The following is a 20,355-nucleotide window of genomic DNA, read 5'->3' as shown; positions in this document are numbered from 1 at the left end:
TTTGATTTAGTTTCTTGCTCTCCTTAGCAGCAGGAAAGCAGGAAATGAGTCTATCTACCTGCCTAGCTTTGGTAGATTTTCTACCTGAGACTATCCCTTAGCTCTCGTAGGTCCTGACACAAGGTTAGAATTCTAGCTCTTCTAGAATGGTATCTCACTGATGGCTTGGCCCCCCAGAAGGGGGCCTTCTTCGCCGTGGTGCAGTGTGCAGCAGATAGTCCGCATCTTCACGGAAAAACAATAATTTTGGTTAAAAACTTAGTATGCTTCCTGGTCTAAGATAGCGATTTTACTCTTGTACAGTTTAGAAACTAATTTGAGCAGTATAATATTTTGGTCAAAAACTCGTCAGAATCATGCCCACAATTTTATGTAATTCGGACAGAACGCACACTCTCACGTCGCTCAAACTAGCTGCCATCTTTGAAGAGAAGTGGTTAACAACGGAGAAGGTTAAATTGCATTTAAGAAAGAAAAACGAAAAAAAGATGTCCAAATTGGCATTACAGAGAGGGCATTCAGATTGGCTAATAAAGCCTTTCTTGATCAGATTTTTCCTGTTATGGAGTCTGTCTGTCCATGCCTGAAATTCTGGTCTTAGAGATGGTTTGACATTGGAAAAGTTGATGATGATGTTGTAGTGAGACTTGACCGTGTAAATATCAGAGGGAGTGAATCTTCAGGCAATGCTGTCCGGTTCCAAGGATTAATCCACTGTCTGTGCTTCTTTCTCTTGGGTTCTGCGCTGATAGTAAGAAACGAAGGACAATATCTTTCCATGTATATCCGTAGCCCAGAAGTTTCCACCATTTTGCCAAAAGAGCAATGTAATGGTGCCTTAGATTCTGCGCTGACAACACGGACGTCTGACTTTTCTTATGCCAAAGGAAAGCCATGGGGGGGAGGGAATCCTGAGACAACTTACAGGAGAAGCTTTTGAACTAGTCTTTCCCGCCAAACTCAGAACAAACACCCATCCCTCCACCCCACCACCATGGCTGCTCGTTGGAGAAACGATTTCGGAGGGCATGCGATCTAAACGGGTTCCAGTGGTGGTTGTGGACTTAAAAACGACTACGCGGACGTCCTCAGCAGCAGTTGGAGCTTACCTCTTGCCATGGCCATCTTTATCCTTTTGAAGTCCCTACTCTGACAGAAGTTCATCTTTATTCCTACTAAAAGACAACGACAAACTATATCAGTAAATTCTTCTTAAGCAAATATTACACTTGATATGCAAATAACTGGGAAACATTTTCTTGAAGGTCACTTACATTTTATACATGCTGGTTACAGTTTTTGATTGGATAATGGGAAGAGAAACTTTGTAACAGTTCTCTTCATTGGAAAATTACATGGAGAGTAATCAAAGCACCACTGGAAACCACCCAAGAGATAAAAGTAAACCATATCAAATCAAGCAGATACAGTGGATAGAACACTTTCCTTGTTAACAAATTACCCTGAAACTAGGAAGAAGCAACTAAGCAAGTACCAGCTAGGGATGAGTGGCATTAAATATAAATGTTGGGCACTCCAATAGTATCACCATAATCATCAAGGAGATACTGCATTTGTCATACCTGTCGGAATTCGCTCCTAGGAAACAAGATACTTAACATTCGGCATCTCATACCCTGAGCAATTGCCGGAGGTGTTGGCAGGAAATATGAGATTTAACAACATATATGGAGTCTTTTGAGATGAAGCTTTCAGTCACATGAGTATTGTATAATTGACATGTGAATTAATAGAATGCCAGAGGTGCAGTATCTACATGAAACCAAACCAATATAGTCAAAATGGATGCCAGCAACCTAAATGTATTATTGACCTAATTCATCTTCATACTTGTATAGTTTTACCACAGAAGCACTGGAAATGTTGCATAAGGTTTCTTCCAACATCAGATACTACCATCCTATTTGATCTCCTAGATCATTATGGAGATTCAACAAATATACAAGCATATGACTGATACAATTTTAAAGCACATCATCTCAATCAAATAGGTTCGATTTGCTGAATTATCAAGTGTTCCTTAATCAAGAAAGCATATCCTACTTGCTCGCTGGAGACAGACTCAGCAACTTAGGAAAATTCTGCTCATCAAATTTTCTAACTAAATTCCATAAAAGATTATAGAAAGAGGACCAGAGAGAAAATATTGAAGCAAGATATCAAAAGGATGACTGGATATTAAAGAAAAATAACGATATCAAATATATAAGATCAATTATCAAAATGATGAACTAAAAGAAGTGCATGGTGAATTTTGAAAACTGATCTATACTGTTCTTGAATCAAAATCAGATGTATAACAAAATAAAATAAGCATGTAAAACACTCAAACATCAAAAGTTTTTACGTGAAAAAAACCCTTACTAACTAAAAATAAAAGCACACGGATCCTTTCTCTAGGATCAAAATAATCACTATGAAAATCTGCAGTTACAAATTTACTTACAGATTGCCCATTGTCACCTGCAACCGAATATGAAGAATATGCACCTTCTGATTGGTCTGCAACTTCAGAATCCCTAAAGGTAAATAGCATGCCTTAATTACTCTCAAGAAAGCAGCGATCACAATCACTGTTTTTCTTATAACTCCACCAAGACATAAAACAACGAAGTAGAAATTTCCCTGTCATGAACGATAAAAAAATCCTATACTGATCTTCACCAAAATGTATGTCTGCCTGCAGCAAACTCCGCTGACATTCTTTCCCATTTATAGATCCCAAAAGGAAAGCCCAAAACCAAAATCTTCCGAACCAGAATAAGTCACATTTGTTCTGGTGTGTTCCAATGACTCGATAAATAGTTCGTATCACGTATGAACATTGCATTTCTCGCATTTCTCACAAAATCCTTCCAATACTTGTTCAAACAAGTTTCGACCACTTTGGCAACTTTTGCTTTTGGGCAAAAAATGTTGAAAATCCATTTGAACGGACTTCAAACACTTTGGACACTTTAGATTCTGTTGAAAAACATGTGAAATTCGTTCGATGGGTGGCCTTGAGCCCTTCCTCATACACTCGAGCGATTCAAACAATTCCTTCAAGGTTGAATCAATATGCTTCTTTTTGCTTCATGTTTCATCAAACATTGTACCAGTTCACACTACTAGGGAAAAAATACATTATAAATGACTTAGTTTGATCACGAATTTTCCAATTACAAAAATAACATGGAACAAGCATATACTTCATTGTGTAAGTCCAGCAGACAGAATAAGCCCCGTAACTTGAAAGCAATGACTAAAGCATCAAATGGGGTAGGGAAGAACGGAAAACTTTCTAGACCAACAACTTTGAAATCAATCAACCATACAATCTCTAATCTTAAGGTTTCGTCCAATGTTTTATAAGACTGTAGGCACTAAGTTGGTGGGCACCTAAAACTAAGGCAGTCATATGAGACTAAAGCTGTGAGACATTAAGATATTCATATGAATCCGTAGGAAAACTTCTTATTTCATGCATAGAGGCAATTGTTGTCGTTGCTACTGCAAGAGTGGTCTTAGAGTAGTTACAACATCCTTCTAGTTGTTGCTCTTCCCCGTAATGGTTGTTGTATTTACTAATCCTTACAAGAATAGAAGAGAGAGAAAGGATGAGAATAATAACATCTATGGCAAAACACCCATTTAATAGGAGTTAGAGCCCCTTACAACTTGAATGATAGGTAGGGTTGGGGACCAAGTAGGAATAGGAGTTTATTCCTAATACCTGTTCTAGAATTGTTAACAAGTCATCACCTATCTCTGGTGCCTGACTTACCACCAAGGTGCCCCATTAACTGCCTATCGAGCGCCTAGACGTGACCTGCCTCCTACTTTTCACAAGCAAGAAGCATTAAATATATCTGGTTTTCTAAGAGGCCTAAAGGAAATAAAAGGTTGAGAAGTGAGAAGAATGGTTATTGTTCATGGTAATACGAGTGTTTCATCCCACTTGAGTCACCGATAAATGAAAGTTGACTCATATTAGATATCAGAATATTCCTAATAAAAAAGCATATCTTACACCTTTATTCTAGCCTGTGCGAATTGGTGGCCTACAACAAGAAACATCAATTTCCATCACAAAAAAAAAAAACCAAGAAACATCAATAACTGAGTGGCTAGAAGAATACCTTCTAATAACAAACAATGTAATACGTTCTAAACTTCTAATAACTATGGAAAACTTTATAATAGAAGTGAAATACCTCCCAACAATATCACAATACTTTCTATTTGGGCAGATTAGATATCATTATCTATAAAAAAATTATTGTAATGCAATACATAAAAGATAAAGTCATCTTTTAGTGAGTATTTAATAGAACTAATTTGTAATTATATCAGCATGATATGTGTATGTAGATAGCATGATCCATAAAGAAAATCTATAGTATGTCAGCACAAAAAATAATAGTCATCTTCTAACGAATATTGATCTGATCTATTCCACATTTACATCAAGAATGTAAATATAGATTGCATGATCCATAACTGCCAATGACTTTATCTTTTAGCATTGTATTACAATTTTTTTTATAGATCATACTATCTAATCCGCCCAAGTAGAAGCTATTATGTGACTACTAGAAAGAATTTCACATTAATTAGAAGGTATTCCATAGTTATTAGAACATACGACATTGTCATTAGAAGGTATGCTACAGTTATTTCACTTGTTACACTATATCTTTTATAGTTCCATAGTTATATATTCTTATTCCGCATTTATTTTACGTATTGTGTTGTTTCTCTTTTAGTTCTATAGTTATATCACATATTATGTTGTTCCTCTCTTTTAGTTCTACAGTTGCATCTTCTACGGTTATCTCATGATTCTCACATATTAAATTGTTTATCACTGTCTCTAAAATATTTTGTCTCATAATTTTCACAAATCAATTTAAAACATTCTGCAAAGAAAACAAGAAAATCTAAATCTAAAGCAAACGCATGTGCCCGACATGTCCGCTACTTTGCTCTTCTTCCCCTCCCTCTCTTCATCTCTCTTTTCTCTCTCGCAGTCGCCATCATACCCCCTTCTTCCTCTCACCATGCCGAAGCTTTGTCGAGGCACGACAATGTCGTCGATCGACTCATCAATGAGTCTTCTTCCAGCTTATTAAGTTAATTTTGGTTTAATTAGTCCTATAGTGTCTTCCCCCTTTGTTTTCTTTATCGTCGGTCCTGTCGGTGATCGGCCAGCCAGCAGCCTTGTGCCTCCTAGCGCCAGCTCCGGTAGTATCCCCTTGTCATCCCTTTACTGGTGGTAGTCTCGATGGGTTGTTCCTCCCTTCAATTGAGTCTACATAATGTAGCCTCCTCGCCAGCTTGTGGGCCTTTTTTTCAGCCATTCCTGTCAATGTCTCCCTTCCTTGACCGGCTGGAAACTTTCCTCTTTGCAAGGTGAAGTTTTTGGAGTCGCCCTTCTATGCCCTCATGGCCTATTGTGGTTTTTGGCAACCTCCATGGCGTGTCATTGCTGCCAACCACCCTAACTGGCCAACCTCGAGTTATGCGTACTCCCCACGACGTCCTCATCTTTCTAACAAACGGGTTGTGTCATTATTGCCAACAACCCTGACTGGCCAACCTCGAGTTGTGCACACTCCCCACGACATCCTCATCCTTCTAACAAGGTTCTTTTGTTCGGTAGTAGTATGAGAATATAACTACTAATTTGCTTGTAACGAGGAATTTTCTCTAATTGAATATTGATAATCATAATAAAAGTCCTTTAGTATTCAATAAAGTTAATTAAATGTTATCTATTTTATTTTAAATTGTTAGTAATTAGTGGAACGATAAATATAATAATAATTATATTAATAACTCTTAATAATGCGTTCGATCGTCATAACTAATATACCAACTCTATTTGATATAATAAGCATAAGAGTTCCTAAATAAACCTACCAAACCTATAACGGTTGTCGATAGGATTATTTAATTAATTACTGGCAAGTGTGCTTATACTTTTTATTACTTTCATTATCGAGGCAAATTCAGTATTGTGTGAGGATGGTCCCACAACATAGTTAAAACTAGTAAACTAGGAAACGATATTAAGCAAGTAAATTCTCTACAGTATAAAAATAATGAAGTACTGAAGTGATGCTTTATTTTATGATTTCATCGCATTCATATCATATATGTGCAGATATTATTTACTGGTTAACATAATTATATTTATTTTACTGTTCCAAAATAATGCATGGATTATTGGTGCATTTCTGAGTACGATACATTTGATATGCATGTCATATGATTGATAATGTTATTCACTTCACCACTTGCACGTATTACAACGATGGCCGTGCTGGTGGCACGTGCCGTGTGGTGCCACCATCGGCATGGCACGTGCCGGTCGGCACAGCACGTGCCAAGCGCGGCACATCTCGGCACGCCCCAGTGCTAGTGGCACGCATATATAATATTTTTAATAAAAAATTTAGGATATTTAGAGATATTTTTAGGTCTTTAGTATGCCAATCTTTGATTTTTTGTTTAAACATATGTATTAAAATTTAAAACCTACATTACAATGTTTTATCTTTATATTACAATTAGAGAATGACAAACGAAAATTAGGCTTGAGTTGCCATTCCAATTTTAAAAAATGACAAATGAGTTGTCATTCCATGTTTGTTAAATGATGATTATGAAAATTAAAGAATGACAAATGACAAAAATTAATTAATTATGATTGATGAAAATAAGAAAAAATTAAAAAAAAATAGGTTCCACATGCCATATCATGTTTATTAAGAAAATGAGTAAAGTTGATTTGATAATTAAAAAAAATGTCTCTACATTGGCACATGACCAGCACGCGTGCCGGTCGGCACGGAGGTGTGCCACTGGCACAACCGGCACGGCCATCCATGTCTACATATATATATATATATGTGTGTGTGTGTGTGTGAGTATGTGGCATATTTCTTTACACTTATTTTTAGACCGTAAAAACATATACTTGTTGGGCTTTATGCTCACATCTTTTGGTGAAAATATTTTCAGATTAGTAAATGGCCCCAAATCCGTAAAGGAGCTGGCGAAGATTTTTTTTATAATTTATTTATTTATTTTATTATTGTAAAATAAGTTAGATTGTAGCCCTGCACGGGCATTTGTTTAGATGAGGTGTATGAACATGTATTTTGTGACTTGTTATAGCTTGTAGCATTTGAGTTTGTTTTTTGCTTGTATTATTTATGAAAATGTTGAGTTGTTATCATGTATATTGTATAGAAATATTGACCAATAGATCACGTAAAACCCTTACGAGGGGCACATATATTTGAAGGTGGGTGCTTCATAGTTGAATTAAAAAAAATTATCATGCTCTCAGTTGCCTAGACTCATACTATGAAACATATGATATAATTTTTTTTATGGATCATGCTATCTACATTCATGTATTATATAATTTAAATGTAAAATAGATCAGATAAACATTCACTAGAACATGACTTGATCTTATTTGCAACATATTACATAATTTTTCATAGATTATGCTATCCACATTCACGTATGATACCGATTTAGTTGCAGAATATATCTTATAGATACTCATTAAAAGATGACTTCACCTTCTATTTTTTAACGGATCACGCTATATAATTCATCCAAAAAGAAGATATTCCACTATTGTTAAAAGGTATTTCACTTTTATTAGAATGTATTTAATACTAATTATTAATAGAAGGTATTTCACAATTCTTTCAAGTATTACATTGTTTCTTTCTTTTAGTTCCATAGTTATATCTTCTTGTTCCAGATTGTTTCGTGTATTATGGTGCTTCTCTCTTTTTGTTTGTAGTTATTGTACCTATTATGTTATCTCTTTTAGTTCCATAAGAGAATATAATTTATTTTTAATTACATAGAGTACACGCATGTCCAATCAATTATAAGGAATATTTAATGCAACTAAGAAATGCATAGTATAACTCTCCCTAATTTTTTTTTCCAAATGGGCTGAGACTATCTGGGAAGAAAGAAGTGAAAAAAGGCTTCCATGCAAAAGAAACTAAACTTGAACCTGTCCTCTAAAAACAAAAATGATGTGTTTTTATTGCAAATTACCCATTGTAATTTGCCTAATATTTTAGTACTTCGAGTTGAATTAGCTCTCCTGGGCTCACAGATCATTAGATATTATATTGATTGATGGTTTGTAGTTATAAATATGGGGCAACAGTACATTATCCACAAAGAAATGAAATAAATGCTTCCTACTTCACAAAAGCTATCAAAGAACTTCCGCAAAATTTGCAGAAGAAACTTATCAAGTTGAGTGGACTACTACATTTCTGAGACTACTACTACATTACATATCAGATAGACAACAGTGAATACAATCATCTCTAGGATCCTTCAAAGGATCTACGAAGTACAGGTTTTATGATCAACATACATAATCTTCATAAAAAAAATATCTATCAACTGTCTTTCTAGCAATTTAAAGTAAAAAAACATGCTAATTGCTTGTATCAGTTTTACTAACTTGAAGAACGCACATGAATTAGAGGTTCAGAAATAACCCTACATTTTCTTGTGACAAATAGAAAGTAATACCTTATTCTCCACACAGCATGATATAAGCTCCCTTCACTAAGATTCTTGTGTCAGTATTACCAGATTGGCTTTCAAATTTACATTCTCCAATAATCAATGTTATAAAATTGGTAAACCGGCACATGATGCCTCTTCTATATCTACTTGCATTTTCTGAGCTTGTTCAAGCATAACAAAATATCAGCAGTCAAGGCTCACCAATGGCACATGGAAGCCACTTAGTAGACCTCTAATTCACATCTTGTGTGATGTCTCAATGCAGAACAATTATTTGACACTTTATGCAACGCAAATTACACCAACCTTCCTATAAAATAAGTAAAAGAAGTGCAGAACAAAAATTAGCGAGATGGTGATAAAAGATGAAACAAATTTTATTGTCCTTCATCAACCCATTGCAGAACTTGATCAAATCAATCATCACCAACAAAAGGATATCTTGACAGAACTCAATCATAAATAAAATTTAACTAAATACCAAGGACTCTCTAAGCAATAAATCAAGGGGAATAAATTATGAGTTGAAGATATCATTGATCCTTCTAAGGTTTCCAGTATCGGGATTGGGATCGGGATCAGTATTGGCCATTCAGAAAAATGATATGCATCAATCGTATCGGCTTTATCAACCGCTCGTATCAGATCGGACTATTTTTTAATTATGTAAAATTCTAATGTTATCTAAAAATGCAGAAAAATTTAGATAAAATGACAGAAAGCACCTACTGCTTTGCTTCACCACAGTAGGAAGAGGAAGAGAGGAAAAAGGAGAGGGAATGAGAGTTGAATTTAAAAACTGAAAAAGACATTAAAAAAATTCACCGAAGTCGAGGTCGTTGGATCTTGGTCGGAGAACGTCACCGGAGGTCAAGGTCGTCGTTGGAAGAGGTGAGAGAGAAAGAGAGAAAGAAAGAAAAAAGAGAGAAAGAGAGAGGAGAGAGAGAGGGATGGTTCCCTCAGGTCTGATCTTACATGTTCCTGCCTGTTTCAAGCGAGATTGGGTATCAGCTGAGACAACCGATACCCTAGTCAAAACCAGCCAGCCGGCTGATTTTGGCAGGCTGATAACGATCTGTTTCAGTGGATCCCACTCGAGTTCGGCCAAAACTGGAAACCTTAGATCCTTCGGCACTCGACACCCAGTAAGTCTTTGCAATTCTAATAAATGGCTATAGTGAGTGCCAAGATGAGACTAGTGTTTAGTTAGGTTCATTCATGGTCCATCATGCCATGGCATGCCACCTGTAGAGGCACATAATCACTCTTTGTAGTAACATAATGTTCGCAAACCTATATTTAGTAACATAGATTGGATGTAACCATGATACCTTTACAAAAGGATGGTCGTGTCGGTGGGGTGCTGACATGGGGCACAAGGGGTGCTGAAGGAATTCCATGTACTGCTCCATGCCAAGGTGTGCCACTCTCTTGTCAAGCGGTATCATTTGATTCATGTAGGGTACAAAAGCACTTCGTAAATGCACGCAGGCGAAGGAGATGATCTTTGTGCTGCATGATACCTCACACTCAAAGAGACCCCATATCTTTGATGGTGTGATATTTCCCCTAACTGAAAAGGAGAGGGAGAAGAAGAAGAGAATAAAAAATAAATCTAGGAAAGGAAAGATTGATCCAAGTTTGGAACTTCAAATCACATCAAAAGGTATGTTTTCCAAATCTCTCCTTATTTTCTTTGGTTCATAAACCAAATTCAAGGTTAATCATCCTACACGTAGCAAAATGAAGCTATGCCATCTATTAAAAGTCTTTCTACATAAATTTGACATTCTGGTGCTACATGTATGAAAATGCTCTTCAAAATATAGGAATTAGATGGAAATTAGGTTTTCCCTAAACTTTACCCTATAGGAATTAGATGGAAATTAGGTTTTCCCTAAACTTTACCCCAAATTGAAAAGAATACGAAATTAGTATGTCAAAAAAATTAAATTAGGTCAAAACAAGTGTAAGAGTAGGTTAGATTAACTCCATATAGTTTGATTTGAAACCAAAATTTACAATTGATGGCTAAAAGATCCTAATGTAGGCTAAAAGATCCAAAATTTACTTTTGCATCTATGCATCTCAATCTCCTCGTCATGGCTCCACCCAACTTTTGCATATGTTGTTCCTAGTTTTTCAGAATTCTGATCCATAAAGTATAGCTAACCTTATAGCAATCTTAGAAAATTTTAGTTTCAATTTAAGAGACATAAAATCAACAATAAAGGAAATACTTAGTGCAATATCTTCATCTCTCTTTCTCGTTGAAACATAGAATCACTTAGGTATGTCTACCGAGCATGGCTACTTCTTTTACCATCATGATGTCTTGATTTACTAAAATTTCGTCAGTACAATCAGCCTTAGATCTACTTCTTCCAAAAACTGCATATCCTATATTTCTTCACCGTCCAACTATTAGCTTGAATTGATCAAAATCAAAGATTGCCACATCCATACGGACACATCTTTTCTTTTGCCAACAGTGATAAATGTAATCATTAATAGTATTATACCCTTTTTTATCTTATGCAATCACAATCCACAAAAGAAAGGACCCAATCAAAGGTTAAAATGAATTAGAGAACCTTGACCACCAAAAATATGGAGACAGCTAACATGATGCATGTAACAATTGCCCACCATCTTTCTTTCCTTCCTATGAAGAACTTACACATACAAAGTGAAGAAGCACATGAGCCTATTTCGAAAGAGGTAAGGCAAGAAGCAATATGTTTAAAAATAAAATCCTCCATATTGCACTTAGATTAGACATGAAATCAATTACTTGCTAGCAAGTAAACAAGAAATCAACATAAAACAACATAGAATGGGCGATATGACAATATTCTGCATACCTGATGCATTATGGATAACAGATACTCCAAGAAATCCACTTCCGATCCTTGCTGCATGGATTCGTCATAAGATGGATTTGGATAAAGAAGTGACACCTTCCAAGGCAAACCAGGATGACAACGAGAAAGAGCACGCCAGTACACAGCCATAGCTTCTGTCGGCATGACCGGGGACCGGCGTGCTCTCTCTCGTTGTCAACACAATCACTCCCCATCTAATCGCAACCCAAAAAACTCATCATCTGCCCCCAAGAAAACACGAAACCAAAGCAAGCAAACTTAAAAAAGCTGTATCAAAATAGAACAACGGTCAATCATGTCATTATGCCACAATATAGCAGCAAAATACTTGCTTTAAAAAAGAACCACAGATCTGTAAGTAAACCGATATGAATATGACGAAAAATTTTACCAACAAAAGTTATTTTCTCCTCGATGGATCAAAGTATGAACACATAAGACAGCACAGACCCAAACGAACAAAGAAATAGAAATAAGCAATTTAATGAACAAAAAAACGAATAGGCGATCATGCTTCAAACCCTAAAGAAAGCGGAAAACGCGATAGATTTAATCAACAAGAATCGGATCTACCTTCTTAATCCTTCCCGATCTTTTCGCCGACGATCAAACCCTAGAAATCGGAGAGAGAGAGAGATTAGAGAAGGGAGCATTCAACACAACGATCGAGATAGGAGGAGGAAGAGGGAGGAAGAGGGAGGGAGGGAGAGAGAAGGGCGAGGTTCTACTCCTCTCCACCTCGTCTTGACTTGAAAAAGGAAAGGCACGCAGCGGTAACACCTACTGAGTTATGATTACCGCTCCACCCAGCTCTATTTCTCGGCCATAATTCATAAAGTAAGAGAGATCTAATTTAGGAGGAATATATTAACTTCAACTTACCGCAGGGGAGTAGAACCAAATCCGCTGGGACCCACGAATATTTGGCGTATCAGGATTCGAAACGCGTCAGTAAGATGGAAAGGTCCATATAGTACGGATATGCCCTCTCCCCTTGTAACATTGTCGGTCCATAGAACCGCGAGGGATGCCCACTGCGCGTACTTCTCTCTCTCTCTCAGCTTTCTCACAGTGTCAGCGAGTAATATTGGGTTTATATATTATTTGAGTCCTTTCTTCACTAATCTCTCTTCTTATTCCTTTTTGCGTCGGGAATTCGGTTCATCATGTATATGAGGGTGTGTATTTCGTAATAAACGGGGTGCGAGTATCAGATCTTGTCTGGGTTTACATGAGGAATTTTGACGTCGACAACGTGAGGTGGTGGAAACAAGAATACGGATGTTATCACCGTCGTTCTCGCTGGGCGCGAGTGTGTACTTGCAGGGTGTGAGAGGCAGAGGGGCATGCAGAAGACCAGATTTTAACGAATCATCACTGCCGTACAATGAATTCAACTCGTGATATGGGCCGTCTGATTTTTAACTTTGATGCGAGCAATAATAACTGCAGAAAATGAAAATAAATGCGCAAAATTTGATATATTTTACGAGAAATTATATTTTTTATTTTTGTTATTAGATTTAAATTCACATCACCTTTTTATAGTTTCATTTTGAATCATCTTATCTTTTGTAATTATATTTAAATTTCACGAGAGCCGGTACTTTTTCAATCATATTTAATTAATCAAATTTAAACACACACCCAGTGAAAATTTCACAGGGACTCCTAAATTTTGAAAAAAATTCATTGTCACACTTTCATTAGTGTAGTACCATCATGAAATTTAGGTGAGTCAACTTACGTGGTAGTTATATCAGATGTAATCCCAAATAACCTCAATGCCCTCGTAATCTTTATATGAAAAGGATATTCTAATAAAAATTTAAATTTTCTTATTATTATATTCAATCGTCTCTGTCCCTCGCATTCATCGTCACTACCCTCGTCTTCATACTTCCCTCCCTTCTATTCTCTCTCCCCTAGTGAGGGCACTGATAAGTCTCCACCACAGGCATGCTTGCTGCTGCACCACGTGAGACGGGGAGGCTTTGGCGAGCTCATTGTTGTCGCCCTCCTACTCAGGCGCCACCGCTACTGCCATCGCCCTCCCGCTCACGTGTCACTCGATGCCTATGAAGGTAGAGGACGAGTGGAGACGAAAGAGAGAAAAGAATAAGTTATTTTCTAATTTAATTTATTTTTATTTAGATACTAATAATATTGTGATATATTAATTAGGGGTATATTTGTCATTAGGTGTATTCTATCACTACTGTTTGACTTTTCACTTAGATCTAAAGTTTAGGGAGAATATTATAACCTAAATAAGTTTCAGGAGTCCCATGAAAACCAGGTATAGTTCAGGGGGTGTAGATGTAATTAATCTTCAAAGATACTTATTAATAAAGTTATAAACAGTCAAAATTACATGTATACATTTTTTAACTTAATAATTGCATATTTACATAAAATATTCATCAAAAGTCAAACCTAAGTACATATATAAACACTCTTATTCCGGTGTACATAAGAGCGTTTACAGTCTTATTTTGAAGGGCATTCATATACTCAAAAGTCAAAAACTTTGGAGATCTCTGTGTATAAAAAAAAAAAACTACTACATATATTTGGTTGGAGAAGCAATGAAAGAAGACGAAGTAGCTTCAATTAATTATAACCATTCATGTACATTATTCTACACGCTTTTAGATAAGATATGGATCGCTTTTGTATATAAGATTTGGATGGTATCTGAACTCTAATTAATGTAAGGATTAATTAATTAATTAATTAATGGTACTGGTGTTCTTTTTAGCATTTGATGCATTTGTACGAATGAGTTCAAAAATTCTCTAACATCTAATCATGCTTGCATCACAGCGTTACGTAGGACCAATGAGATGTGGCCATGTACTATCAAATTGAAGTACGAATAACATGGTCCTTTTATATATATAGTTATGCTAGCATTTTATTTTGAACTCGAACAAGGAATAAATGCAGAAAGAGAAGAGAGTTTTTTTTTTTGGGTGCCAATCTAGCTTTCGAAATATTTATTTTATATATTTAACATTTAAAATTTAAATATAAAATTATGTGTGTTTAGAAATTGCTAACATAAAGTCGCCAATTGAATTAATAACTTGTATGAAAATTTTAAAAAAAAATTAAAAAATTTAAAAGTGTAAGAGAGATTTTTTTTATTTAAGTCATTTATGTAGTTTAGACTTATATATAGAATTTTTTTTTATATAATGCTATTATAACTATTATGAGATTATGAAGATTGATGTTAATAGAACATATATTTCACTTTTTATTATTGTCACATTAGATGTCATTGCATCTATTGTTATGTATCTAAAATTTAAAGTCATCTACAAACTATTTACAAATAAAATTATATGATAATTTTTTATGTACCGCATCCACACTGCTTATAAGACACACTTTCTATTACAATTTTTTGTGATTAAAACATTCCCTTTGTGTTGCACAACCACGCAAATTCTAAGCAAGTCATAAAGACAAAAGAAGGTTGCTAATATTTATCAAATTTTTATTCACATGTTGGCTAATTTACCCTCGAGCTATATCCTTATTACTTAATTTAATGCCAATATATGACCCCTTGTTTCCTACTTATTAGGGTGAAAGATTCATTATAAATAAATTAGATTCAAATTTCTGTGTAGATATCAAATGGATCTGCTAGGTTGCAAATAGGAAACTAATACGTACATACCATCTAAAGGTTGGCACCTGGAACTTTTTGTGCATATTAAGAGATGCCTTCCATGCAATTGACGTGCCATCGATAGACATAAGAAAAGAAAAGAAAAAGTGAGAGTGGAGGAAGAAGATGGCTCGGCTTTCATGTCCTCTTCCTGCCTTTCTCTTCCTCCTTGCCATTGCTTTTGTGGTAAATCTATCTATATATATATATATATATATATACAACTGTTTGGTTTTATGTATTTGTAGACATTACATTTTATGCATTTGAGGTTTTTGCTCATGTTGGTTTCCCATTTGGAGTTGTAGAAATAGTTTCTTAAGATATATGAAACCAAATGGGCCTAACACTACGTTTTGATGGGGAAGAATGATCGATTCTCTATTTTAAGAATATCAGTGTTTTTATAAGAGTTTTCTCTTCTAATAAATCTATTCAATTTTTTTTAAATATTAATGAACCTGTACAATTTTCTCTTCTAATGGAATTATAGATCTATATAAATCTAATATATCTATGTAATTTTAAGAATTTTCTCTTCTGATATAGAATTTTTAGGAGAAAATTCCTCTTCCTTACTTCTCCATGCTATCCTAATTTTTTTTTTCAAAGTCTCATGGTCTGTTTGCTTTGAGTAAATTCTGCAATACTTTGTGAATAAGAGTATAATCTATTTTACAACTCCTCTAGTTTCTGCTTGATTTCCATGGGAAGAACATCAAAATCACCCATCTAAATATTTAATTCCTGACGATTAGGTTCATTGCACCATCTGATCTATTTATGCATCTTTTCAGGCTGAGATAACTTGCGGCGTGAATGCTGTGGCTTATCAACCAGTAAGTTTTATACTTGTTCTCAAATGTAGCTCATGCGAGTAGTATCTGTGTATGAATTCTCAAATCTAAAGGATTTCACCATTAAAATTACAGACGGGCGGCGAAGGCTCAGTTCCTCGAGAAGGTATCATATCCCTTTGATTTGGTAATGGATCAGTTAACCTATCAACAAGAAAAAAGTAGTTCATTAGCGGCATTGGCTCTCACAACATCAAACCACATGTACTTGAATTTTACCGACGAACAAGAGTTTGATTAAGATAACATCCACTCCCTGTTTCTGTAGAATGTCCGACGAAGTGTGCATACAGATGCTCCGCGACGTCCCACAAGAAACCATGCATGTTCTTCTGCATCAAGTGCTGCGAAAAGTGCCTCTGTGTCCCCTCTGGCACCTATGGCAACAAAGAGGAGTGCCCATGCTACAACAATTGGAAGACAAAGGAAGGCAAACCCAAGTGCCCCTGAAGAACTATCTTATTTGCAACTTTCATAGACCTCAGTTCATGGAAAATGCAAGAAAATGTCTTGGATACTAATAACAAGGTTCTCGTACTATTGTTCTGCTCAGACCTATGACTTTACATGAATTGAAAGAAAAAAGATTAAAAAAAAATGTTGAGTTTATCTCATGATGATTTCTCTTCGTAAAGCAGTCGCCTACTTTGAGACCCGCATCCATGGTATTGATAGATGATGCCAAGAACACAATCTCTAAAGCATGACACATCAAACATCTCAATGAACCTCAGGTCTGACAGCCGAGATTTGCCGGCTGCAAATCGTTGATATTCCTCAAAGATAGAAGACATGCACCAAAATTGTAGTTTTCTGAAGCAGCCGACAACGCATCCTGTTCGATGCTGCATTATAAGCTAGAGATTATAAGATAAAAAATGGATAATGTTCAAAGAACTCAAATTGGCTATGATGTCTCTCTTCCATACCTTCCCTCGCTTACAGTGGATTAGAATTGGATGATTCCTTACATCTGAGACACACAAAAAGAATATGGTTAGGATATTTTTTGCTACCTACTAGTTGAAGTTAAAAGAAGAAAATGTTGCGCTACTTCTGTACCAAGTAACACCCTAAGAGATCCCATGATGGCATCCTTGGGTATGGACACGAAAGACTCCTGCAGATGCAAACAATTTAATGAAATTGGAGGCAGAAAGTCTACATGGGTCCCGGCAATACAGATGTGCAAGACAACTTCATAGAAGTTCAAGAAAGAATGAGTTTGCACTTAATAATGCATCGCATCATTTACATTTCAAGACTACTCGCACAATAAGATACTGAAAGTACTTTGCAAAGACAAAGCATATACAACTATTAGATGTGCCAAATTCTTTATTCCACAGATAAAAAGTTGGCCTGCTCACCGGAGTGAGTCCAAGTCTGTGCATGAGCTGTTCTTCATTATTTTTCTTCTTCGTTTCATGCTATTCTATGCTGAGAACAGCTTCCAGAAAGTCGTACCAAATTGTAAAAGCATCTTAAGCACATTCTGCATTGCGTCCTCGGCATTACTTATTTTATAGTTCACCAAAGGAATGGCACAAACAAAAGTAAACAAAAAATTATGAACGGCATGAGTTTCACTGCTACTAAAATTTTCCTCACTTAGAAAAAAAACTTTTGGTATGGTTAGATAAACATTAGTATTCACCCAACTTTCAGTTAGCTTTGATGTCTAAAATTTTCCCATTAACATAAAATACCTGAAACATATAAAAATGAAACAAGTGTCAGATTTTGATCACTGAATTTATTTAAGTCTTTCTTCCCATGATCCAAAACCCAAGTCCAAGGAACATCTGATGTTGCTTGCGGAGATAGTGTAAGTTCTACCCTTTTCCACAAGATCCGCTCTAACAGCAAGCTCATATCAAGAAAACTTGAAGGAAGCAGAACTTCTAAAACAAGGAATACAGTCAAGAATCTCCACATTGGATCGAACACTAGAGAGCATTCAATGGCTGCAAAGTGTGAGTTGGAACCACACTCCTTGTGCATGAAAGGCCATTGAGAAAATCTTCCAGGACTCAAAGGCCAAAGTTAACTTTTATGTTATAACAATGACAGTCTAGAAGGACTTCTAAAGTAAAATCAACATTCTTAGTTCCAGATAGGCAGTAGTTGTGCTAGACCGTCAACATGGAGATATACATTAAGGAATAGATAAATAGGCACAACTTGATTTGTATGTGTGTAGCAGGAAAGTAGAAGATGATCTAACCATAAATGTGGTGTACTTGATCATAATAATAAAGAAATGGATAGAATGCGAGGAAGCAAAATGACCTTGAAAAAGAAGTATAACAAAATGTTAGAGGTTCATTTTCGTAATCCTATTCCAGATAGATGGTTATAGGAGGGCAATAACTTTTCAGCATTGCGAGGATGATATCATGAAAATTTGCACTAGATGCTACGATCATAATATTATCCTATAATTTGCAGTCATCCTTTAATCCACACTACTTCTAATTCTACTTAGAAAGAATATTCAAGTCCCCCTATATATTACATCCAGAAAGTATATGCTCTCATATTAAGAAGGGTATCTAACCTAATTAATCAGCCACCACCTCCAAAGATTTGCAACACATACCAACCAGAAGTAGCTTCTGTGGTACATTATAGATAACTGGTATAAATTTCCATTTACTAAATGTTCTAAGTTTATCAATGTCAAGCTTCTAACCTGTTCTTAGACCAAATTTTGAGGAATACAAAAATGTAAAAGTAGGAGGACCTGACAAGGAGCTGCAGGGACCTCCTGGAAATGGTGCAAGCACACTACACAATCTCAAGGAGGAAATCTAGTTAGCAAAAAAAAAATACATAGCATGCACCAATATCTTAATAATCTATTTCCGGAATCTAGTATGCAATGAGATAACGTTTCACCAACACAGCCGTATAGGAATACGCATTAATTTATACCAAGAATTGATTAGCATCCCTAAGTAGTGTTGCAAAGATGCATTATAATTTATAAGATCTCATGGATATTTGTATCAGGGAAGTACGATCAAGTTCAAATCTGAAATGTAGGAAAGCACTTCCAGATTATAGACTACAAATTTCTAGAAGGCATAAGAAATTAAGAATATAAAACAGCACCCTCTATTTCCATAATAAAAAAAAGGCTCAAGAAGGCAATGCAATAAATTTTGCATAATTCATTTGCCATTTTCTTTCTAATGCAGAGTACTGCGAACAGATCAAACAAACCGATTGTCTTCTGATAATGTGAACTAAATGCAGGCAAAAATGTGACATAACAGAGAATATAAACATATAAATTACCAAGAACAAGAAATTCCCCATGACATTTCTTACATTGGAAAAAAGGATCTATTTTAAAAAGTGGAGTATTATCTCTAATCTCAAGTTAAACATTAAAAAGAATATTACTCTCCAACTGAAACAGATATCTAAATAGCTATTAAAACTCCAACATATATACAATATTTATATATGTATATATATTTCTCAAGATCCAAACAACAAGTTCAAGAAAGAAATCATTATACCTTCTTTCCCTCCATCCCGAACTGGAACAGCCGAATCCCGTGATTCCTTAGGAACTCCGCATTCGCCTCAGGGTACGGTTCCGGACACAAATACCTACCACGGAAATCATACCACATTGCCTTCAAAAACCCTAACCCTAATGCCCAATCCAAATAAACCCATTTTTCACCAAAACGCAAACAAAAGTAAAAGGAGAAACCCAAAGCAAAGAATCCTCACAAGATGGATCGAAGATTCAAATCCTCCAGGAACCCGAAGTTGTCCGGATTGGGGAATCCCGACCTGTAGATCCCATTATCCACTATCCCAAAGTTGGACGGCGGAATCAAGAACACTTCTTGCGCTCCTCCTCCTCCTCCCTCTCGTCTTGGATCATAGACCTCGTCCTCCTCCTCATCCATCGCGATCAAATCCATCGCGATCAAATCCATCTCTCCCTTCACCTTCTCCTTCTCCTCCTCCTTCTCCTCGTCCTCCACCAATTTCAAGATCATATCCCTTCCCCTCTCCCTCCCTCACCTCGCGATCGATTCGCGCTTCGAGCGGATAAGGCGCGAAGAAAACTAGGGTTCCGCTTCCCAACGGTCGGCTTTTGTTCACTATTTATAGACGAGTTTAAAAATATTGAGAGAATCGAAGCTGTCAAAGCGATACGGGTTTATCACTTTGGCGACGAAACGACTCAGGATTAATTGACTACACTGCTACGTTGTTGATAAATATTGGTTGTTAGGTGGCCCCGCTCGTAAGGTGTGAGTTGGCGTTGAGTAATTCGTGGATCAGTTTTTTCAGTTATGATACGTTTTCATCTTTA

General features: G+C 36.0%; 2 protein-coding genes and 1 long non-coding RNA gene across 12 annotated transcripts; 1 reads left to right on the top strand and 2 right to left on the bottom strand.

The window, feature by feature from the left end:
• Nucleotides 1-437: 437 nt before the first annotated feature.
• LOC140801828 (uncharacterized) lies at nucleotides 438-12,214 on the bottom strand. 10 transcript variants are annotated; one of them, XR_012111520.1, is made up of 6 exons: nucleotides 12,045-12,214; nucleotides 11,451-11,738; nucleotides 9,918-10,159; nucleotides 8,590-9,831; nucleotides 1,275-3,131; nucleotides 438-1,175 (listed from the first exon to the last, which is right to left on the bottom strand). It is a non-coding gene; the product is annotated as an uncharacterized lncRNA (long non-coding RNA). The 10 variants fall into 10 exon arrangements; XR_012111523.1 differs by having other exon boundaries at nucleotides 1,275-3,128; XR_012111521.1 differs by having other exon boundaries at nucleotides 11,451-11,692.
• A 3,065-nt stretch (nucleotides 12,215-15,279) lies between these two features.
• On the top strand, nucleotides 15,280-16,460 carry LOC140802146 (gibberellin-regulated protein 5-like). The gene is made up of 4 exons (XM_073157589.1): nucleotides 15,280-15,339; nucleotides 15,951-15,992; nucleotides 16,086-16,116; nucleotides 16,279-16,460. Exons 1-4 carry the CDS (start codon nucleotides 15,280-15,282, stop codon nucleotides 16,458-16,460), a joined length of 315 nt encoding a protein of 104 aa, XP_073013690.1.
• Nucleotides 16,419-19,995, bottom strand: LOC140801552 (inositol diphosphatase DSP3-like). The gene is made up of 5 exons (XM_073156706.1): nucleotides 19,761-19,995; nucleotides 19,541-19,634; nucleotides 17,073-17,130; nucleotides 16,940-16,983; nucleotides 16,419-16,855 (listed from the first exon to the last, which is right to left on the bottom strand). The coding sequence occupies exons 1-5, from the start codon at nucleotides 19,970-19,972 to the stop codon at nucleotides 16,622-16,624; spliced, it is 642 nt and encodes a 213-aa protein (XP_073012807.1). The 5' UTR covers nucleotides 19,973-19,995; the 3' UTR covers nucleotides 16,419-16,621.
• Between the last annotated feature and the right edge of the window lie 360 nt (nucleotides 19,996-20,355).

Source organism: Typha latifolia, chromosome 15, assembly GCF_019914945.1.
Source record: "Typha latifolia isolate L0001 chromosome 15, TyphaL0001v2, whole genome shotgun sequence".
Lineage (NCBI taxonomy): Eukaryota > Viridiplantae > Streptophyta > Magnoliopsida > Poales > Typhaceae > Typha > Typha latifolia.
The sequence above is the reverse complement of the archived record's forward strand: the minus strand, read 5'-3'. Positions and strand labels throughout refer to the sequence as shown.